General features: G+C 30.7%; 1 protein-coding gene across 10 annotated transcripts in view; it reads right to left on the bottom strand.

The window, feature by feature from the left end:
* The window catches only part of LOC127737778 (phosphatidylinositol 3,4,5-trisphosphate 5-phosphatase 2-like), an 84,110-nt gene that overhangs the window by 14,593 nt on the left and 47,694 nt on the right, over window positions 1-21,823 (bottom strand). For all 10 annotated transcript variants that reach the window (XM_052248692.1, XM_052248690.1, XM_052248691.1 and 7 more), the window contains 16 exons: window positions 19,572-19,701; window positions 18,054-18,251; window positions 16,932-17,131; window positions 14,555-14,672; window positions 13,553-13,649; window positions 13,002-13,140; window positions 10,852-10,951; window positions 6,623-6,714; window positions 5,554-5,635; window positions 4,532-4,677; window positions 3,825-3,882; window positions 2,616-2,707; window positions 2,177-2,267; window positions 1,358-1,454; window positions 1,115-1,176; window positions 213-451 (listed from right to left, as the gene is read on the bottom strand). In XM_052248692.1, the coding sequence (XP_052104652.1) occupies window positions 213-451; window positions 1,115-1,176; window positions 1,358-1,454; window positions 2,177-2,267; window positions 2,616-2,707; window positions 3,825-3,882; window positions 4,532-4,677; window positions 5,554-5,635; window positions 6,623-6,714; window positions 10,852-10,951; window positions 13,002-13,140; window positions 13,553-13,649; window positions 14,555-14,672; window positions 16,932-17,131; window positions 18,054-18,251; window positions 19,572-19,701 (1,941 nt within the window). The remainder of the gene's footprint in view (window positions 1-212; window positions 452-1,114; window positions 1,177-1,357; window positions 1,455-2,176; window positions 2,268-2,615; window positions 2,708-3,824; window positions 3,883-4,531; window positions 4,678-5,553; window positions 5,636-6,622; window positions 6,715-10,851; window positions 10,952-13,001; window positions 13,141-13,552; window positions 13,650-14,554; window positions 14,673-16,931; window positions 17,132-18,053; window positions 18,252-19,571; window positions 19,702-21,823) is intronic.

Consider the following 21,823-nt stretch of genomic DNA (forward strand, 5'->3'; position numbering starts at 1 on the left):
ATTGATATTTAATGTCAATCTGTGGTAATATTGTATTTATCATAAGACTTGAAAACCTCAAACAGCCTTTGTATTAGCAGGTCTCTGTAAAATGGACAGAAAAATAACCAGTTAGTGATTTTGTATTAGAAATTAGGTCCTATTGACGGTTAACTGGTTAATCGGTTAACCGTTGACAACACTAGTAAACAGCTTTTGGTTTGATAAGATACCTGACCAACAGAAATTTCTTCATATTCCTCTGAACGAGAACTCTTTGGCATGTCAGTCACTGGCCTACTGGTTCCTTTTTGTTTTAATTGAGACAAGGGAGATGTTTGTTTTGCAGTTGTAGGAGACAACTGAGATTTTTGAGTAATGCGGATAACATCAGGTGTAGCAGGAGTGACATCAGAATGGATGAGATCAGGATCACAATATTCATCGGTATCTGTGTCAAAGGCAACAAGTTCTAGAAAAGATACATAATCAAAAGTTAATAATCTTTTTCTGATGAACAATAAGGAATTGTTTATGACTGAAATATTCCAAATGACCGGCTCCTACATGTACTATATATTTAATCTGGTTTTTCTGACTTCTAATGTAATATTGTAGCCTTACTGGATTTTTCTAAAATGACTAATGAACCAATGCAATATCAATCAAGAATAAGTTTCCATAGGACACGAGGCCCAGCTCACACTATCACATTTCCATGTAAAGTAAACTGCAAAATCAGGTTCAAAATCTTAATTCAGCATAAATTTTTAAAAATTCACATCATAATAAACATTTCGTTATTTTTTTATATGTACTAATTTTCAAGTTGATGCAAACATAACTTCACAGTAAACTACCTTAAACTAAAACTTTAACCTGAACCTGACTGAACAGATGTACAGATCAGAAAAGATAATGCCATATTCTTTTGATGGAGGGGCATAAATATGAAAGATGACTATAGACAGTTTTTATCAGAAAAAGATTTAGATATTGTTAAAACAGTATTATCAATAAGATAACTTTGGAAAATGTTACAATCTATGATTCCACACCATTCATCTCTATTATCAAAATAGAAGAAATGAAATTTTATTGTAGTGTTTATACATCTATCAGCTAAATTAATTACCATATGACTTTATAGAAGTCTTCTTCTTGGAAGTTCCTCCTACTAGCACATGCATTTTCCCTCTGAAATTGTAACAACAACATTTTAGCTTCAGAATTTTTTATGTATTTAAACAATTAAATTTATGGGCCTGGAGAACAATACTATTGTAACTTTTATGTAAATATATCTCAGATTATTCTTAATAGATTGATTCAAATTAAATTATGTTTGGAAATTAAGTAAAGAAATTTGAACACTTACTTTAGTTTGCCAGTTACTTCTCCTTGATGAAGTAGCATACATTCAAATTTTTGAGGAATTTGTTCAAATTTTTTCTTCAGTGCAACCACACATTCCCCTGAAAAAAAACAAAAATTTTATGAGCATTCAAAATTTATTCTGAATGTGTTTTACAAAATAATGCAACTTACGATCAATTTTAGTAGAAGATTTGTTGGGAAAAGAGACGCTGATCTGTTAGACATCTTTGCATCATATTCAATTTTACAATTGAATATCAATCATCCAAAACAGAATTCCCTTCCTTCCAGAACCACTTTCATGAAAATTATTTCTACTTTTATATCATTTCCTACCATTGATGGTAAAAGGAACAATTACATTAAACATAGCTCTGTAGACTTCAGCAGATCCAGTGATAAGGATAGTAAAATTCAAGCTCAATTAAAGAATTACAGAATTAGTGAATAAATGCGAAAATTTTCAGGTGAATAGTATTCTAACATCAGATCCATAGCATGTGACAATGTCACATTATTCAGATATAACCTTAATGCACATTTACCTTAATAAAAGGTAAACCAAAAAGTGCAAATATATGGCAATATAACCAAAACAATAAACCACAGCTTTATCATCAACAAATCCTATATCAGATTACTTTCGTGAAGTGTTATGTTCAATGTTAAGTATTTGTCTTGTCCATTGTTTGCATTTCACAACCTTTTTGAATGGACAGATAATTGTTGGCATCAGATAGATTTTTATCTACCAAGAACATATATCAGAAGAAAGATCATTTCTTGATAAACAGTAAAACCTTATTAGACAGGTGATTACCATATGATTCCTTGTCACCATCTTTTGATCGCACTGCCACCATTATATGTTGTTCTTCTAAGTAATCCTGGTCTCCAAACAATGGCTTCAACTAAAAAGAAGGAATCACAATATATTTCAATAGCAAGAAATGTCCGTACAGGTGTAAAAGGAATAGAGTTAAAAATATGAAGATTATCTGGACCTTGAGGTCAGGTTTTGGTTAGGATCTCAGGGACCATAAAGAATAACACTAGTGGAGACAAATTTGAAATGGATTTGTGGATGTGATCTTAGATCAAAGATTTGTGATGAGTAAAAATAAGTTATACCACATAGAGTTTAAAGTTATATCACTTGGATTCTATAATTTGTCAAGTTTCCAACAATATCAGTTGTGTTTATAAAATGCAAATACTTGTACATGCATGCATGAACACTACATAAGATGAATACATACTTTAGGAAGTTGTAGAGATCTCCATACAGGACAGGTATATAAACCAGTTTTGTTCTCTAAAAATGTAGCATTTGACTGACTGGTGACAAATTCTGAAATATTAAAAAAATCCTTTTAAAAAAATAAAACAAAACTTCACAGAATTATTTTTTTAATTGAATGAAAACATTCAAATATTCCTACTGTATTCAAATTGTATGTTACAAAGTAGAGTTTAGTTTTTATCTGATTCAATGTAGTCAAAAAATATTAAGGACATTCTATTTATCATAAAGGTAAGCAAAGATTCACTTATTAAAGAGCATGTCTGTTTTCTCTAGCAACATCTTTCAAATTCTCATATTGAAATAAATGACTTTAGATTTTGAATGCTTTAAGAATACAAGTCACAAAAAAGATCAGTTTAATTTGGATTATTATCTGCCCCTTCTTCAGTATTGTATGCTCTTAAATGACATGACTATATGATAACAATTTATAGAAGTAAATCTATAATATTAAACAGGATGTGGCAACATTCTTCTGATAAAACATAATAACAACAAATAAGTCAAGTGAACCAACACCTTCTGTGGGTACAAGTGGGCAGAATAATCAGAATAGATACCGAAGTATGCTGGAGTTGTCTTCAAGAATGGATTCTCAAGGACAATTTAAAGATAGGAAACAAAGATAGCTCCTTTAATGAACTTCAGTGATTGTTTCCTATCCAAACATGTCCGTGCCGTAACCAGGATGTTGCTGATCTTTTATCATTTAAATAATAATAACAGGTTGAAATGTGAGCTAGTGCTTACTAATGATATCCCGTTATAACTTTTTAAGAAACAGAAACTTGATTAGTAAAGTATGTGTAAATGCACTCGACTATAAAGCTGCTCACATGAAGCTTGATACCAAATTTAAGGGTACAATCATCCATAGTTCCTTATAAAAATGGGACGAAAAATTCACATCTTTTCATTATGTGTAAGAATATATAAGAATTTGGTTCACAGGAAGTTGATGAGTGATGAATGTGAAAACGCATCACACAATAAAGCTGCTCACATGCAGCCTGAAACCTAATTTCAGGAAGCTATGATTTGTAGTTTCTGAGAAAAATCAAAAGGATGGATGGATGAACACATGGACAGACACAGGGTAATATCAGTATACCTACTCCTTAGGAGCAGGGTCCAATAATATAAAAACACACTTTCAACATACCCTGTAAACATGTTGATCTAAATTCTATCACAAAAGACTGTTTACAGCAGGTCTTCACCTAAAAAGACGAGAAAAGGTCATAAGTAGTTTGTTTGATTCTACATATAATTCTCAATATTCTTATCAGAACATAATCTACATTGTAGGAGGTGTTTTATTGAAGTTATGAAATTCAAAAGACATCTTTTGACTAACAAGGAAGAATATATCAAGTAAAAAAAAACTGATGATGTTCATATGACATCAATATGTTTTTAATATATTCTATAAGTCAAAATCTTGCTAAACAATTTGTTAACTGGAATTTTTTTTAGACATTTTCTTTAGCGTGGTATTGGAAAAGAAGTTGTGGTTTAAAAAAATCACCAAATTTTCTGGAATAAAAACTTCAAAACGTCAAAGATCAAAAGTCCAACAGGGGCAAATTCAAGTTCCGTATTAGTGAAAAGATCAACTTCATATCTCTCAAAAAGGGTCATACACAAGCCAACATCAATCAATCGTTCAATCAATCAACCAATCAATTGATAAATAAATTAATTAATTATTCAATCAATCAATCCAGTAAGCAATCATTCAATGGACTGATCAATCAATCAAATTGTTAATACCGACATTTTGTCTCATGACCCAATAATTCACTCCCATTATTTGTACATAAATAGTATTTTACCTTCTTAATAAACATGAAATCTTCAGATATTTACCTGTGCTTCAATTTCATCAAATAATATTTCCACTACAGAATCCTCTATTAAAGAATCTCTGTTCATCACAAAATCTGAACTAACTCCAACATTAAAGGACGCAAAAACTGGTCGGTGATCACTGCCTAAAACTTTTTCTGCACAGCCTGTTTAAATAAAATGAAATAAATGCTGTTGAAGTGCTTACACTATGCCTTAAATATAAATTCTTTAATTAAAGCATATTGAATTCTAAATACATGTTTCAAAAACTGACTTTCTAAAACCCTGCATTAGCTGTATGTACCAGGTTACAAATTAGTTTCATAATGGCAAAAAATATACTTGACCACAATTTTTAATTCTGCAATGTTAGACCTACTGACATCAAACAACAATCACTATTCACAGAGATTATCAGATATTTTCTCTAGGGACATATTTTTTTTTACATGAACATCCATGATGAACTGTAATGCAAGACAGATAGTAATAGTATTTTCATATTGACTGCAGGGTTTATTGCTCGTGCTGTGTGTATGCAGTAGAATGTGTCCCCATGACTGTGGAGTATGGTTTTACATTTTACAGTTTTTTTTACTTGTAATAGATAGCTTGCTATGTTATTTATGTATTTCTCATTGTTGAATGCCACACGGTGACCTATATTTACTAACTTCTATGTCTTTTGGTTTCTGGTGGAGAGTTGTCACATTGGTAATCATACCACATCTTCTTATGCTTATAAAGAACATTTCATTTCTCAATATAGCTCCTACATTTGTCCTAGATGCTAAATAAAACTTTCCAAATATTCTATCTTTGAATATTCATGGAAGAACTAAATATTGAAGCATATTACAGGTTTGGTAAACTAAGACTAATAGAACAAAATATATTCTCTAAGAAATGAAATAGAAAATGTGTTTTATCCTCATTTCATACAGGCCTGTATTTCAATTTCCTATCTTTATTGTATGACCAATTACATTTTTTTTATTTGTGAATCGTGCACAAGCAGATCAGTAAGACAACTTACTTACCATAAGTTTTATTTTCAACATAAGTTTCAGGGTATGACCTCCACAATATTCTGTCGCAGAATGATGGGGCATTAACTCTATCCTAAAAAATATATCACATTAAGAAGGATAGAAAATCCCTTGTAAGGTAAATCTTTTATATCCAATTTCTCCCAAAAATTGCTTTAAAGAGTGAACTTATAATAAACTTACTGTTACTTCAAATTGTGAAGCATAAACAAAACACAAGTAATTAACTTTTCAAAATCACGCAAGTTATCATAAAAAAAACCTCACATATCAGCCATAGGCTCTAGCTGAGTTTTCATCCAGAGACAATAGATGAGGGTCTCATATGGGTGGAAGGCTGATATAGAAAAGACCATACATTTATCAATCATTAATCATATTTCTGATGTATTTTTACACACAGGGTGATAATACCATATCAGCTCCATTATGTGATGTCTGCCTGGGAATATATTGGGTTATCAGCATAATTTTTCTTATTTTTTTTGTCTTCAGTTTTTGTACATATGCAGAACTTGAAAATTTTTTTTCATTATATGATAAATAATGAATAATACACCATTTTATTGCTAGCCTGTAATCTGCCACATATCATTATTAAATCCTTTGATAAGTATTTGGTATATTATACAATTTCGAAACATTACATCTCAGTTTATATATAGAATATTACAGCTAAAATAATGTACTTTGTATGTATTTTTCATTTCAGAAAAACATAAAGTACTTCTTCTAACAATTTCTTTTGTGTTTTGGTCTGAATCATTGATTCATTTGCTATCAAATACTTAGAAAAGTTCTCATACATTCAATATACACCTTATTACTATTTGGGAATCTGTGACACTTGAATGTCATACAACAATCACTTTTCTTTTGTGGCTTCAACATTATACGGGAACATCTGAGATATCCAGTAATGACAAACAAATAGAGATAAGGTGTTACAGTATTTATTTGAAATACCCTTGAGTTTTTTTTCATGCTTATAATATAAGATAGCAACAAAAAAGAATTGCTCACTAATTTTTCTGTTCTAGCCAATCATATTTGTACTTACCCCGCTCTTCTTCTGTTTCAGCCAATCATATTTGTACTCCATTTTGTGTCTAGGTAATCGATAAGTTGGCATAAATTCTATTCTAGCTTCCTCTGAAATATACGTTAAAAAAAAGATTGTAACTCATTATGAAACAATACTAAAAAAACTTAACACCTCAAATAGATTTTTGTACGTGTTACTAATGAGAGTTAAAAAAAGAACAATACATCACTTTTTTCATGACCATTACACAAGAAATCTAAAATCTCTATCTTATTTCTAATGTGATTGTGTTTGAATATAGAAAATAATGCATGTGTTGTCATGCTTTGCATACCCCCACTCATAATTCAAGGTATCAGAAAACAGAAAGAAGGTGCCTGACAGATCCCTAAGGCACTTACACATCACAACTCATCACTGCTAAGCTGCTGACTTTAACCTCTGCTAGGGCAATAAAAACCATGAGTTGAAGAAAGATAGACAACACCATGACAAAAATTAAAAAAAGGAAAGGCAAAAAAGGAAAGGCAAGCAGCCTTTAAAAAAGGAAAGGCAAACAGCCTTTAAAACAAAGAAAGGCAAACAGCCTTTAAAAAAAGGAAAGGCAAACAGTCTTTAAAAAACGGAAAGGCAAACAGTCTTTAAAAAAAGGAAAGGCAAACAGTCTTTAAAAAAGGAAAGGCAAACAGCCTTTAAAAAAAAGGAAAGGCAAACAGTCTTTAAAAAAGGAAAGGCAAACAGCCTTTAAAAAAAGGAAAGGCAAAAACCTTCAAAAAAGGAAAGGCAAAAGCTTCAAAAAAGGAAAGGCAAACAGCCTTTAAAAAAAGGAAAGGCAAACAGTCTTTAATAAAAGGAAAGGCAAACAGCCTTTAAAAAAGAAAGGGCAAACAGCCTTTAAAAAAAGAAAAGGTGAACAGCCTTTAAAAAAAGGAAAGGCAAACAGCCTTTAAATAAGAAAAGGCAAACAGCCTTTAAAAAAGAAAAGGCAAACAGCCTTTAAAAAAAGTAAAGGCAAACAGCTTTTAAAAAAAGGAAAGGCAAACAGCCTTTAAAAAAGAAAGGGCAAACAGCCTTTAAAAAAGAAAGGGCAAACAGCCTTAAAAAAAGGAAAGGTGAACAGCCTTTAAAAAAAGGAAAGGCAAACAGCCTTTAAAAAAGGAAAGGCAAACAGCTTTTAAAAAAAGGAAAGGCAAAAACCTTATAAAAAGGAAAGGCAAAAACCTTCAAAAAAGGAAAGGCAAACAGCCTTTAAAAAGGGAAAGGCAAAAAGCCTTTAAAAAGGGAAAGGCAAACAGTCTTTAATAAAAGGAAAGGCAAACAGCCTTTAAAAAAGGAAAGGCGAAAACCTTCAAAAAAGGAAAGGCAAAAACCTTCAAAAAAGGAAAGGCAAACAGCCTTTAAAAAAGGAAAGGCAAACAGTCTTTAATAAAAGGAAAGGCAAACAGCCTTTAAAAAAAGGAAAGGCAAAAACCTTCAAAAAAGGAAAGGCAAAAACCTTCAAAAATGGAAAGGCAAACAGCCTTTAAAAAAGGAAAGGCAAACAGTCTTTAATAAAAGGAAAGGCAAACAGCCTTTAAAAAAAAAAGGGCAAACAGCCTTTAAAAAAGAAAAGGCAAACAGCCTTTAAAAAAAGGAAAGGCAAACAGCTTTTAAAAAAAGGAAAGGCAAACAGCTTTTAAAAAAGTATATAATAGTATCCGTTATTGAAAAATATTTAGACAGTTTGGTTCCAAATCAATGGATTTCAATAAAAAATAAATTGCTTCGCCAAGCGCAGCTGGATACGACCGCAGAGGTCCAACCCTGAACAGTTGGGGCAAAAATGGACACAATATTTGCGCTTGATACAGGTCTGAATTTGGATTGTAATTAAATATTTGACACATAATAGGTTTCAGACATAGAATAACTGTAGTCCAAGAACTTAGAATTCGTTAAATGATTTGAATTTATATTCAATTTCTTGCTTTTGTGCAATACACTGTGCTGTTGCGCAATACTTAGTAAATCTGTTTTCAGAGGATATACAAAGAATTAGCAATTGTGACACACAATTTTTCTTTGGAAAATTGACAATTTCTTTAATCTTGAAGAAAAATTAATCCCCCAAAAATTATTGTCACCTCCCCCCCCCCCCCCAATTTTTTTTTACCCCCCCCCCCCCCCCCCCCCCCCCTTTTTCCAAAAAGAAAATTTTTCCCCTCAAGATATGGTCATAATCTCAATTCAAATTTCCAAAGGAGTTTGCAACCATAAAAACCCATTTAAATACATCATAAAAGTATTAAAATAGAAAATGACATACATAATCATGGCTAAAATTAATATACCTTCATCAGCATTTAATAGTAACTTCTAAAAATAAATTGACAGCTAATCACCTCAAGACAATACAACATTTCTTTATAAAAAAAAACCATTATAAGGGAGGTAACTCTTAATGCTAAAAAAAACCCAAACAAATTATGTTGAATTCTGAATATGAAAATTTATTACCACTGAACCCTTTGATATACACTATTATTATATTATATATACTTCCATCGCAATATTTGATGTTTCTAGAAACAGCTAAAAAATAATTCATACTAGAACTAGATGACAACTTTACATAATTTAAAAGCAATGTAAGGGAGGTAATTCAAATATAACATTGTAATTATTATCTTTTAAATTTTATTTAATGTTTATTAAATCAAACAAGACAAATTTTATAGCCTTAGAACCAAAATTTGGACCAATTAGAAAATGGGCCCAACAACCAAATACACAGTTAGATTCAGCATATGAAAAAAAAATGTAATACTAATAGCATGAAAAATTGTAATATTTATAGCAAGAAGTCCCAACATAAAGAATCAAAGCTTTCTCAAAATCAAAATCAAAAAATATTGTTCTCTACAATATACTGTAAAATATCATGAATCAATCGAATGCTTTCCCTTATGTAATGCTTAATGGTCCAATATCTATTTCATAGAGATCCAAAGACCAATACTTTAGTATTTGTCCATTAACCAGGAAACCCTTGTTTTTCCCCCCTTTTTTGCCCCTAATTCCTAAACGGTTTGAGCCATAACCCCCAAAGCCAATCCTAACCATCCCTTTGTGGTATGGAAACTTGTGGTATAATTTCAGAGAGATCCACACACTGTTCAACAAGTTATTGTCTGGAAACTAGAAAAATGCTTATTTGGACCCCTTTTTGGCCCCAAATGCCTAAACTGTTGGGACCATAACCCCAAAATCAATCCCAACCTTCCTTTTGTGGTTTCAAACCTTGTGTTTAAATTTCATAGATTTCTATTTACTTATACTAAAGTTATTGTCCGGAAACCAAATGTCTTAGGACGACGCTGACGCCGACGACGACATGATACCAATATTTTTTGCGGTCGTATACAAAATCTATCAAATTTGGATAAAAGTGGTCCTATTGGGGCAATTTAAGTCATATTCTAAACTTAACTACGACCAAAGTAACTACAGTCTTTCAGGAACATTCCTGCATGGTTATTTCTAGTTTCAATTTAATCGTTTTTGAAATATGTATAGTTCAGATCTAACTGGTGAAGTCATTTTTTTCATAAGATTTTGAAATTCAACCCATTATGACTACAAAAGATAAATTCAGTAATTAAAAGAAGTCAGATGCTATGTGATGGTAAAAGTTCACGTGGCCTTTGGCAATAGGAGCTTAAAGAAACAAAAACAACCTTGAAGAATCCATTTATATTATATAGTTTTAAACAACTTTCAATGGTTGTTAGACTTTTATTAATAAAATTAAGTGTCAATTTATTCATGTTCCTAACTAAACTCAGCTTTCACTTAAAAAAAACTTTAAAAAAATTAACATATGAAAGCATTTCAGAAATAAGGTCTTACATTTGTTAAAAAAAAACAATTACTATTTTGTTTTCAAACAATATTGATAATATTTGTTAAATTTTGACCAACTCATTGAATTACAATCCTTAGCATTATATGATTTTTTTCTATCAATTTTGTTAATTAAAAAAAAAACTTAAAATTTTAATAGTTATAATGCACAAGGAATTAATTGATACTAAGTTCTTTTAAACCAAAGAAAAAATGTTTCTTTACTTAAAAAATATATATATATTTATTGTGTGTTTAAAACCACAATTTTTCATTCATCTACATGTAATAAAATTAAGAGTGCCAACATTACATCTTTACTCAAAACACTGATATTGATGGTTAATTACAATAAATCTTACCAAATCCACAAAAAGCCTTTTTATTATGTTGTGTTTTCAGCAACTGATCTTTACCAAGTAAATATGGTATATCTTGAGATTCACATTTTTCTAAAATAATCTGAGAAGATAAATTTAGAATTATTCAACATTAAATGTTATACTGTGTCATTCATTTTTGTGAGTACCCATTTACGTGGATTAAGGGAAAATAGTATATTTCTCCATATTTGATTATGTGGATTTCCCATAGTTGCATACAAGCCTACAGAAATTTATACTCCTTTGGACCATTCTAATTTGTGGTTTACCTTTATCCACCAAATCCACAAAAATTGGTACCCCTGGAATAACTAGATATCATTGAGATAGGAGCCATCTCTGTGGGCCCCGCTGTGAATAATGTGTGGTAAAAAAATTGTATCTTTATCATTGGACATGGGGTTGTCAACTGAAACCAAAGTTTTTGACCTTGACCTTTGATCTAGGAAGTTGTACATAAATTATGACACACCCTCTGGTGTTGGTTTATACATGTCAAATATAAATTTTGAAATCATAACGGTTCTCAAGATATAGAGCGGACACGAACTTTACCATAGGACATGGGGTTGTCAACTGAAACCAAAGTTTTTGACCTTGACCTTTGACCTAGGAAGTTGTACATACATTATGACACACCCTCTGGGGTTGGTTAATATACATGTTAAGTATAAACTTTGAAATCATAACGGTTCTCTAGATATAGAGCGGACACAATTTTTTATGGACGGACGGACTGATCACTATAGGGAGTCCGCCATTCGGCAGGGCCCTAATAATGAACCAACTGTTCTGTATACAAGGAAACTTTTACACTGGGATTATTTTCACATTTTTAGGGATCAAGTTAAATGTGTCAAAATATCCCAAGTGTCAATAGTTTGTACAAATCAAGTATATTAATGTGAAATAAACCCCTGCAGGAAAAGTATATGCATTGAAAACATTATAATATCCTTATTTACAGTGCAGTCATTGTTCTTGTCAAAATGTATGTATTGTGTGTTTAAACCCATAATATTTCATTCATATAATAACATTGAAAGTACCAAAATTTACTGCACCAGATTCACATTTCAAAAATTGATGGCAATATGAATTTTGTAAAAAGGGAAAAATGAACAAATATCTGAGTAAACAAACTAAACATCTATTTTACTCTTTTCCATTTTCATACTGAGTAAACAGACTTTATGTTTCTGGTAAACTATGACTTTTTCATTTTCAAATACAACTCTAAACAGAAGCTCTATAGTTTGACACTAACAAAATATAACACCAAGGCATATATATAAGTGTAATACGATATTTCTCCACTCCTGACATATAAATTTTGAAATTTAAAACGAGATTTGCTGGTAGAATCTGTTTCTCTAATGATTTTGAGACAATATGCAGACAAACTTAATTCTTCTTTTTAAATGATCTGCCAAGAGATGTGTTCTTTCTATGTAACATCATCAGGCATAGTTGCCTTTTTTCATGATGTTACAATAGGATATTTAGAGGAAAGCAAGAAAATTTGACATAATTGAATTTTGACCAATGAAGAACTAAGATCTTAAGAACCACACGTTAATTAAGTAAAAATAATCAACAGGTCAGGAAAAGGATAAATCAGCTAAGAATTAGAGAAAAATGAATAGCAATTAAACAATGGTCAAGAAAGAATTAGAAAGCAAATAAAATGCAGATATGATACAAAAAAATATTTATAGATCAAAGACACCTAATAAGTCATAATGTTTTATTTCTCAATTATTTCACTGGACCCATATGGTTGGTTATTTTCATAATAACAATTCTGAATGTCACTTAATAATTACTTAGCCTTGAAAAATGTACAAATTAAGATTATTAAAAGCCAGAAGCTATTCAACTTTTATAGGGTTTAGGGACCAAGCAGTATTTCAAAGAATGCTTGAATGTAAATGGTATACCCACTTTCTCCTTAAAACAAAACATAAATTAACTTTTTTTTTAACCATCATCTGAATTAATTTAAAACCAAATAATCAAATTTTACATACAAACATTCTTATATAAAAGCTGTATTAAAACGACCTAAGTTACAATATGATGTTAGAGAAATAGTGTAAAACATGATGAGAATCAGATTGTTAACTAACCTCTATATTATCTTCTACTCTGTAATTCAGATCACCAAACCAGAAGACATGATGGAATTGGTTAGTTACGTCAAACAAATCTAAATGTTTCTGTCCTAATGATAAACCTTTTATTATATCTCGATAGTTTGCATTACGTCTGGAAGATAAATATTTTATACATAAAGATATCATATGAAAGTACATTTACGAAAATATTTCAAATGACAGCTTTCTATTGTAAATTTAAATGTTTGTTTTGTTGAAAGATTTTGCAATAAACTGTATCAAAGCATAACCTTGCCACTTTTTTTTCAAAATTCATCTTGTTTGAAAATTTTCATATGAAACAAAAAAAAAGTTTTTTGAGAATATTTAAGATATAGCAATCCATTTTTTGAAAATATTATTAACAGGTTCAAGTTTTGCAACCTCTCAAGTAACTTTGAGACTAACTTTAACTTCAACATTCAAAAACAAAAATCAATAGCCAGTAACTTCTACCTGGATACATAACCTGTCAACTCTGTTAATTACTATGTAAGAAAATAAAACAAAGTGGGTTTTCCTACCTTTCATTTCTTTCATCTCCTGAAGTAAGATGTGAATTGATAAAACAGAAAGAAGTTCCTCTAAAATAAAATGAAATACCAACAGCACCTTTGTTACCTGAAAAAAAATATACAGACAATTATTCAAAGAATAGATTTGTAGTTTTGAATTTCTTTCACTTCCTGTTGAGAGAGAAATTATTCTTCTAAATATGAAATTCAAGCAGATATCAATAGATATTTTAAAGTTGATCAACAACTATATATTGGGTTGTTTTGCATAGGGTTTTGTTTGTGCTTTATTCCTTAGAAGGGGTAGTTAATTCTTTGCAGATTTTCATATATAATCTAATGCTTTGTAGAATGCATTTAAATGAATAATGAAATGTGTTTTAGGGTAAATTTCAAAGAAAAATGCCTAAAGTGAACATAGTGCAAATTAATTTCTGCATATACCCTCTTAAACATATTGTAATGCAATTTACTATAAAAATATCATATAGAAAGACTAATATCATTTGAGATACTCTTCAAAGTAATGACTACCATATCTTATCCTTTATCATATAACCTGCTAAAAATATAAGTCTTTGGTATAATCTGAAGATTTTCATTTTTTTTCTGTAATTAGTTTTTACCTGTAAGAGTTTGGCAACAAAAGGTACATTTGTTATTTGATAATGAAACATCAAAACCATTACCCAATAAATAGGCATTATCTGTCCTTAAAGAAGATCTTTGTATTTTGTTTATACCATAATATAAACAAGAAGTTGCACTTGTTGTTCTCAACATACCCAAACTCATAATTCTAAGAATCAGAAAACAGAAAGGTATTGGTCAGATTTGAAAAGTTTCACGTAACAACTCATAATGTTCAAGATGCTGACAAAATATATGGCCATTCTGTTGAACAGTTCATCAGAAAAGTCTTGACTAAAACATTTTGTTGGACAAAATAGACGAACAGATGGTCAGATGGACGCTCAGAGAGATTGCAATATAGTGGATATAATATCTTACCTAATGTATTGGCGATCCCTGTCCTGACTGATGACCTCTGTATTCTATTTATACTATGCCAATGTTTTTTCTGTACTATAATTACTAATCTTATTCCCCATAATGTACACACTTCAACCTGAAAAAAAATCAAAGAAATTTCTCAGGCACTGGGATATTGGGATATTCAAAATCTGAGGACTTCACATATTTTTTTTAATTCATTGATCAATATGTACTATAAATCTAAGATACAGATCTCAGTGTCCAGTTCACATGTTTTCTAATAATAGGAAACACATTTAATAGGTATGCACATAAATAAAACTCCCTTAATCATAACATAAGAAGGTCTAAACTGAACAGCCTGAGTTATCTATAGTCAACATAAGATACAGTAAAAATATACATCAAAGACGTTAAAATGATCCTGGCGCTTCAATCAGTACATCTAGGAACTCTTCGTTTATACTGATGAAAAGTTCAAAGGTATACTGTTTTTATAATATTTTTCATATGTTCTATTCACGTTACAATAGAGATACAAACATATGACAAAATTAATAGGTAACCTACTGAACTCCTTTGTAGCTAAATCCCTTTTTGAACACTATTGAGATAAAACCAACAGAGAACCAATATAACCTCCCAAGATGTCACCATGTAATAATTGATTTCAATTTATTCACTGATTCTCATGAAGTGGTTTTTACTTCCTATTGCTTCAATATAATACCAACTCAGGACAAGCGATATAATATAGGCTTACCAGCATAAAAAACGGCACTCAGTACCTCACCTGTAAATTTTCTGATTTCAATTGGATAGAGTATAGGATGATATGATTTCTTATCAGCAGGTCAAGTACTTCGAACTTGCTTCAGTAATTATGGGAAATTTTTAATACAGTATAGTACTATTTATAATTATTTGCTTTTGTGATCTATTATATCGTCATTTTAGTGCTTTTCCTATGCTTTGCAGTTTTCATTTTACATGTTTAATGCTTTGTACAATACATTTAAAATTAATAGTGAAATGTGTGCATACGGTAAATTTCAAAGAAAAATGTGGTGGGGTTAAACTAGTGTTATTATTGGTACACTAGCAAAACATACATAAATTAAAGAACCTTAGTGAGCGCGCTCACATACCCCACGTCCCCAAATTGTCACTGGAGAAATAAAATAACTGTAAGAAAAAAAATTGCATAAGAAAAAAAAATTGAATCATAATTTCCTGTCGATATGCACATCTACATAGTATGTCCTTATTATCTACAAAGTTTCATGAAATTCTGTTGTGTGGTTTCAGAGGAGTTGCGATGACAAACTGTTGCAGAGGTATATTGAAGCAAATAAGTTCAAAGGAGCGTAACTCCTAGAAAAAAAATTGAATCATAATTTCCTGTCGATATGCACATCTACCTAGTATGTCCTTATTATCTACAAAGTTTCATGAAATTCTGTTGTGTGGTTTCAGAGGAGTTGCGATGACAAACTGTTGCAGAGGTATATTGAAGCAAATAAGTTCAAAGGGACGTAACTCCTAGAAAAAAAATTGAATCGTAATTTCCTGTCGATATGCACATCTACGTAGTATGTCCTTATTATCTGAAAAGGTTTCATGAGATTCTGTTGTGTGGTTTGAGAGGAGTTGCGATGACAAAAGGTTGCAGTAGTATATTGGGCAAATAAGTTCAAAGGGGCGTAACTCCTGGAAAAAAAATTGAATTGTAATTTCCTGTCGATATGCACATCTACGTAGTATGTCCTTATTATCTACAAAGTTTCATGAAATTTTGTTGTGTGGTTTCAGAGGTGTTGAGATGGCAACTGTTGCAGTAGTACATTAAAGTAAATAAGTTCAAAGGGGCGTAACTCCTAGAAAAAAAATTGAATCGTAATTTCCTGTCGATATGCACAACTACATAGTATGTCCTTATTATCTAAAAAGGTTTCGTGAAATTCTGTTGTGTGGTTTGAAAGGAGTTGCGATGACAAGAAACAGGACTGACGGACTGACGGAGGGACCGACGGACGGACGGGTCAAAAACATTATACCCTCCGCAACTCGTTGCCTGGGGTATAAAAACACGTAATAAAATCATATGTGCTTAACTTTCACTATGTTCACTTAAGGCATTTTTCAGGAAACCAAAATTTTGCTCAACATTAATTACTTCTATGACCTTGACCGATAAGAATTAGTGATTTCAAAGCCAATACAGATCTTTTTCATACCATAATACATTATCCACCAAAGACTGCCTAGATTTGATAAATATATCAAAACAATTTTTTAAACTGAAATGTAGATGCCTGGACAGTCTGCATGCATCATAATATAAGCAAAGTTTAACTCCATCACAATTTAATAAAAATCAAACAATACAAACCACTTCTATTTCAGCAAATCCACACTGTGTAATCTGTTTCTTTATGAAATTAACCCATTCTTTTTCTGTCATGGCGCTCTCTTGTGTACCTATCACATATATATCATATGGAATGTGTCCAAATATTTTATGGTCCATTATTTTGCCACGGCCATGACACTGTAACCATGATGATATATTCTGTGTTGGAGCTTTGTCACCTGAAAGAAAAAAAAACAAAATCACAAATCTAAGTCCAATCTTGTTTTCATAGGTTTTTCACATGGGATAAACACATTAAATATGTTTTACAGAGTAACTAGTAACACTGGAGCAATAATTTTCTGCGTCAAGATAAGATATAAAGACATTATTATTTTCACCTACTTGTATTTTATCAACTCATTATAGCCCTGCTGTTGAGATTTATAGTATTAAGGATAAACAATTAACCCCAGACACAATATAACTGTATCATTATAACAATGACACAAGCAAGATTTTAAAACATTTGAATATGTTGCAAAAAAAATTTTTTTTTTTTACATTCTCTTAAACATAAAATTACAAAGATAAGCATATATTTTACAAAGAAACAATCTTTTATAAGGAAGATTAAAGAAATGTTTAGTGTAGTCTAAAACAACAGTTCAATTGTGTTGTGTATCCTACTAAAATATGTGCCAGACTCTTACAGAATAAGTTTTCTTTCATTAACTGATATACACTTTCAGCTGTAGAAATATTATGGGAAATGAAACAGTGGCACACAAATAAATTTCTTCTTACAATTGAAATCCATATTCTTCCTTGTTCCTTTCTTTCTCAATATTTTCTTTGTTTGTTTTGATTATTTTCTCTCTTCACTTTATTAGTTGTTTACTTGGGATTTGCTTATATGTAAAATCTTTCTTTTTATCTCATCTACATCTAGTCTCTGTTGTTCATGGTATTCAACAGTAATAAGTTGTGGTCTCACCTTCCATACTATTATTCCTGTAAACTATACCTTTTAGTAGAGGTAATGTTTTAGATGGAAAGAAATGAAAGGTTTGCAATGTGTGACTGAGATACAGTAATGGCAATACCTCGTATGACTGAAGTCCATGTTGAGCTAAAAAGATTTAGAAATACAATTCTTACCCATATTCCATGTTCCCACAAAAAGAGAAATCTGGTCCACATTATTTCCCTTGGAATGTTTATTTTTCATATGCATTATTTGTTGACAAAAGTTTTCACGTTTATGTACATTTTCAAAACAAAATATCTGTTTCTTTTTATTATCTAAAATCATATCCAATCTTGTATTGTCATTTGTATTCTTCACAAGCTGGCATACTGAAACAAAACAATATATGTATCTACATCTTTAAAATATCACATTCTAGCATAAAACTAATTTTTCATTATCAATTTTCTAAATATACATTAACATATGTCGATATTTTTATGTTGTTGAATTTCTGGCTAATTATTGTATACCTCTTGTTGGGTTGCTGACTCATTGACATATACCTGCTCTATTCTATTGTGTGAATGGTTTTAATTATTGTATCTTCTAGAATCAATGACTTTTCTATATTTATTTTTTTTTGTGGTTATATTGAACTTGTTAAACCAATTTTACTTACATTCATAGTTTACTAGCATTAACTTCTCTGAAGCCATGTTTGATTTTGTATAAAGAATTTTTTTTTAGTTTTCTTTTCTAACTTCCTTGATCAGTAGGCAAATATTAACTGTGGCTAGTTTACTTGGAGAAGTTTATCATATTGTTAAAACAGTTTTTTTATGACCTAATGTCTGATTAAAATTTGGAATTTTCTTATTATCTCATGTAGTTATTGACTGTTCAGTATAATTTTGTTTGGACAAGTCAAAAATTGTCCAGTGGAACAAATATCCACTGAACCCCATCCAGCACCTTTGTGAACTCTTTTTAACCTTGCTGCAGTATTGTTTATTCTCATTTATCTTTACTTTACATTGTTTACTTAGTTTGATCTTGATGAAGAACTGTTTTTTCTCAGTTATCTTTACATTGTTTACTTACTTTGATCTTGTTGAAGAACTGTTTGGTCTAAATTATCTTTACATTGTTTACTTACTTTGATCTTGTTGAAGAACTGTTTGGTCTAAGTTATCTTTACATTGTTTACTCACTTTGATCTTGTGGAAGAACTGTTTGGTCTAAGTTATCTTTACATTGTTTACTTACTTTGATCTTGTGGAAGAGCTGTTTATTCTCATATATCTTTACATTGTTTACTTACTTTGATCTTGTTGAAGAGCTGTTTGGTCTAAGTTATCTTTACATTGTTTACTCACTTTGATCTTGTGGAAGAACTGTTTGGTCTAAGTTATCTTTAAATTGTTTACTTACTTTGATCTTGTGAAAGAGCTGTTTGGTCTAAGTTATCTTTAAATTGTTTACTTACTTTGATCTTGTGGAAGAGCTGTTTGGTCTAAGTTATCATTACATTGTTTACTTACTTTGATCTTGTGGAAGAACTGTTTGGTCTAAGTTATCTTTACATTGTTTACTTACTTTGATCTTGTGGAAGAACTATTTGGTCTAAGTTATCTTTACATTGTTTACTCACTTTGATCTTGTGGAAGAGCTGTTTGGTCTAAGTTATCTTTACATTGTTCACTTACTTTGATCTTGTGGAAGAGCTGTTTGGTCTAAGTTATCTTTAGCTGGTTTTATCAATAGTAGATGACCTTTTTGTATATCTGCTCTCAGGGACATTTTAAATGGAATCTTTCCATGTTTTAACATTTTGACCTGGAAATACAAGACGTGTGAATAGATAAATGCAACTATTTAAAATATTTGTTTTCTGAAACCTAATTTTTAAATTTTAATTCATTCACAAAACATGTGCCAAGTCAGGAGCCTGTTGTTCAGTGGTTGCCGTTTGTTGGTGTGGTTCATAAGTGTTTCTCGTTTTTTTATATAGATTAGACCATTGGTTTTCCTGTTTGAATTGTTTTACACTAGTCATTTTGGGGCCCTTTATAGCTTGCTGTTCGGTGTGAGCCAAGGCTCCATGTTGAAGGCCATACTTTGACCTATAATTGTTTACTTTTTACACATTGTGACTTGGATAGATAGTTGTCTCATTGGCACTCATACCACATCTTCTTATTTATATAGACCATGTCTTGCGGTTAAGTTAAATTGCTTCAGTTTCACTTACTATGCTTTTTATCTTTATTTGAACAAGAAATAAATCTTGCTTCATTTGTCCTTATGATAAATCATTCTACATCTTCATGTAATCCTTTACAAATTTCCAAATACTGATATAGAAAAGATTTCATATTATCACAATAAGGATTTTCCCTTTTCTAATTCAAAATACCCTAACTACTGGTGGTGTATTGTAGACAAAATTCCAACCAAGAAAATCAGTAACATTTAATTAACTGTTACTTAAGACACAGCTTGGTCTAATTCTACTCCCATAATTGAAGGTTTAAAAAAAAAAAATTAAATTCCTTATTTATTTCTGTCTTACTGCAAAAGCACAATTTTTTTTCCACTAATGCAATAATGTGACAAAAAACAAACTTCCAGCTTACAGGACATTAGACAATCGAACATTATGGTGTTAAGCATATACCCATTTGAATCAAAGTATAGGAAAACAAGAACTAGGCATCTGACAGAACTCAAAAGCACTCAAACCAGACAACTCATCACTGCCAAGACTACATATTAAGTCATTTTGATTAATAGTATTGAAGATATGGGAGACAGAAATTTTTAAGTTCATTCAAAATATTGTATAATCAGCTGTGCAAAGAACGCATAATATGCCCTTTCAAAGGCGTTTAATCATAAGCAAATAAAATGGCTCTGTAAAAAACATAAGTATAACATTTTTGAAATCAAACAGTTTGTTATGTTAACCAGTTCCAACAAATATGTAAAGTTTCCACTAAATCAATTCAGGCAAACTCAAGTTAAGGTACAATATGTGAACAATTTCACTAAAATCTAACTACTGTAAATTCAGAAATTATTGCGTGCATTTATTATTGCGATTTTTCAAGAATGGACAAAAATGCGAGATTAATTATTGCGATATCATGAAAATCTGCATACAGATATATGTAACAGACATCAGAATGCGAGTTCTTATTATTGCGATAGTCACCCAGTCGCATTATTCGCATTAATAAAAACCTCGCAATAATTTCTGAATTTACAGTATTACAGTACCATAATTCTAGGTTGAGAAACCAGAAAATAAAAAAAGAATTAAAATGGAGCCTCCCATCAATTCCCACAATATTGTAAAGTTTAGAGGAAATCAATTCAGGAATACTGAAAGTTAGTGCACTATTTGTAAAAAAATGCCTTAAATCGAAGAGTCAAATTTCTGTAACTCTTGAATGTCACAAAGCCAAAAATTAAAAAATCGAAAGGGAGATTTCTTCCATCAATTCTAATGTTGTTTTAAAGTTATATGAGAATAGGCTGAAGCAAATTTGAGTTATCATACAAAGTGTTGATAGACAGACAGACGGACATTGGTACATCGTAATACATCCTGTCTTCTACAGCATACAAAAATTCAAAGATTTGGCAAACAGGAAGTAGTTGTCTACATATCTATAAAAATACTCATATGTTATACCTCACTACTGTAACTTCTGACCAAAGATGAAGTGATTTTGTTCAGAAGTGCCAGAGAACAATGTGACAGAAATATTTGTTTGACAAACGGATGTATAAACAAACAGACAAGATTAATGTAATATATTGAGTGGGGTATAATATTCAAACAGATATACTAATCAACTTCATATTCATTGACCTTTATCAAAGCTTGTAGGAACACATATTTGTTTAAATGGTTTAGTAAATACTGAAACTTGTTTCATCTAAACATCTATAT

The sequence above is a fragment of the Mytilus californianus genome, unplaced genomic scaffold, assembly GCF_021869535.1.
Source record: "Mytilus californianus isolate M0D057914Y unplaced genomic scaffold, xbMytCali1.0.p SCAF_4, whole genome shotgun sequence".
Taxonomy (NCBI): domain Eukaryota; kingdom Metazoa; phylum Mollusca; class Bivalvia; order Mytilida; family Mytilidae; genus Mytilus; species Mytilus californianus.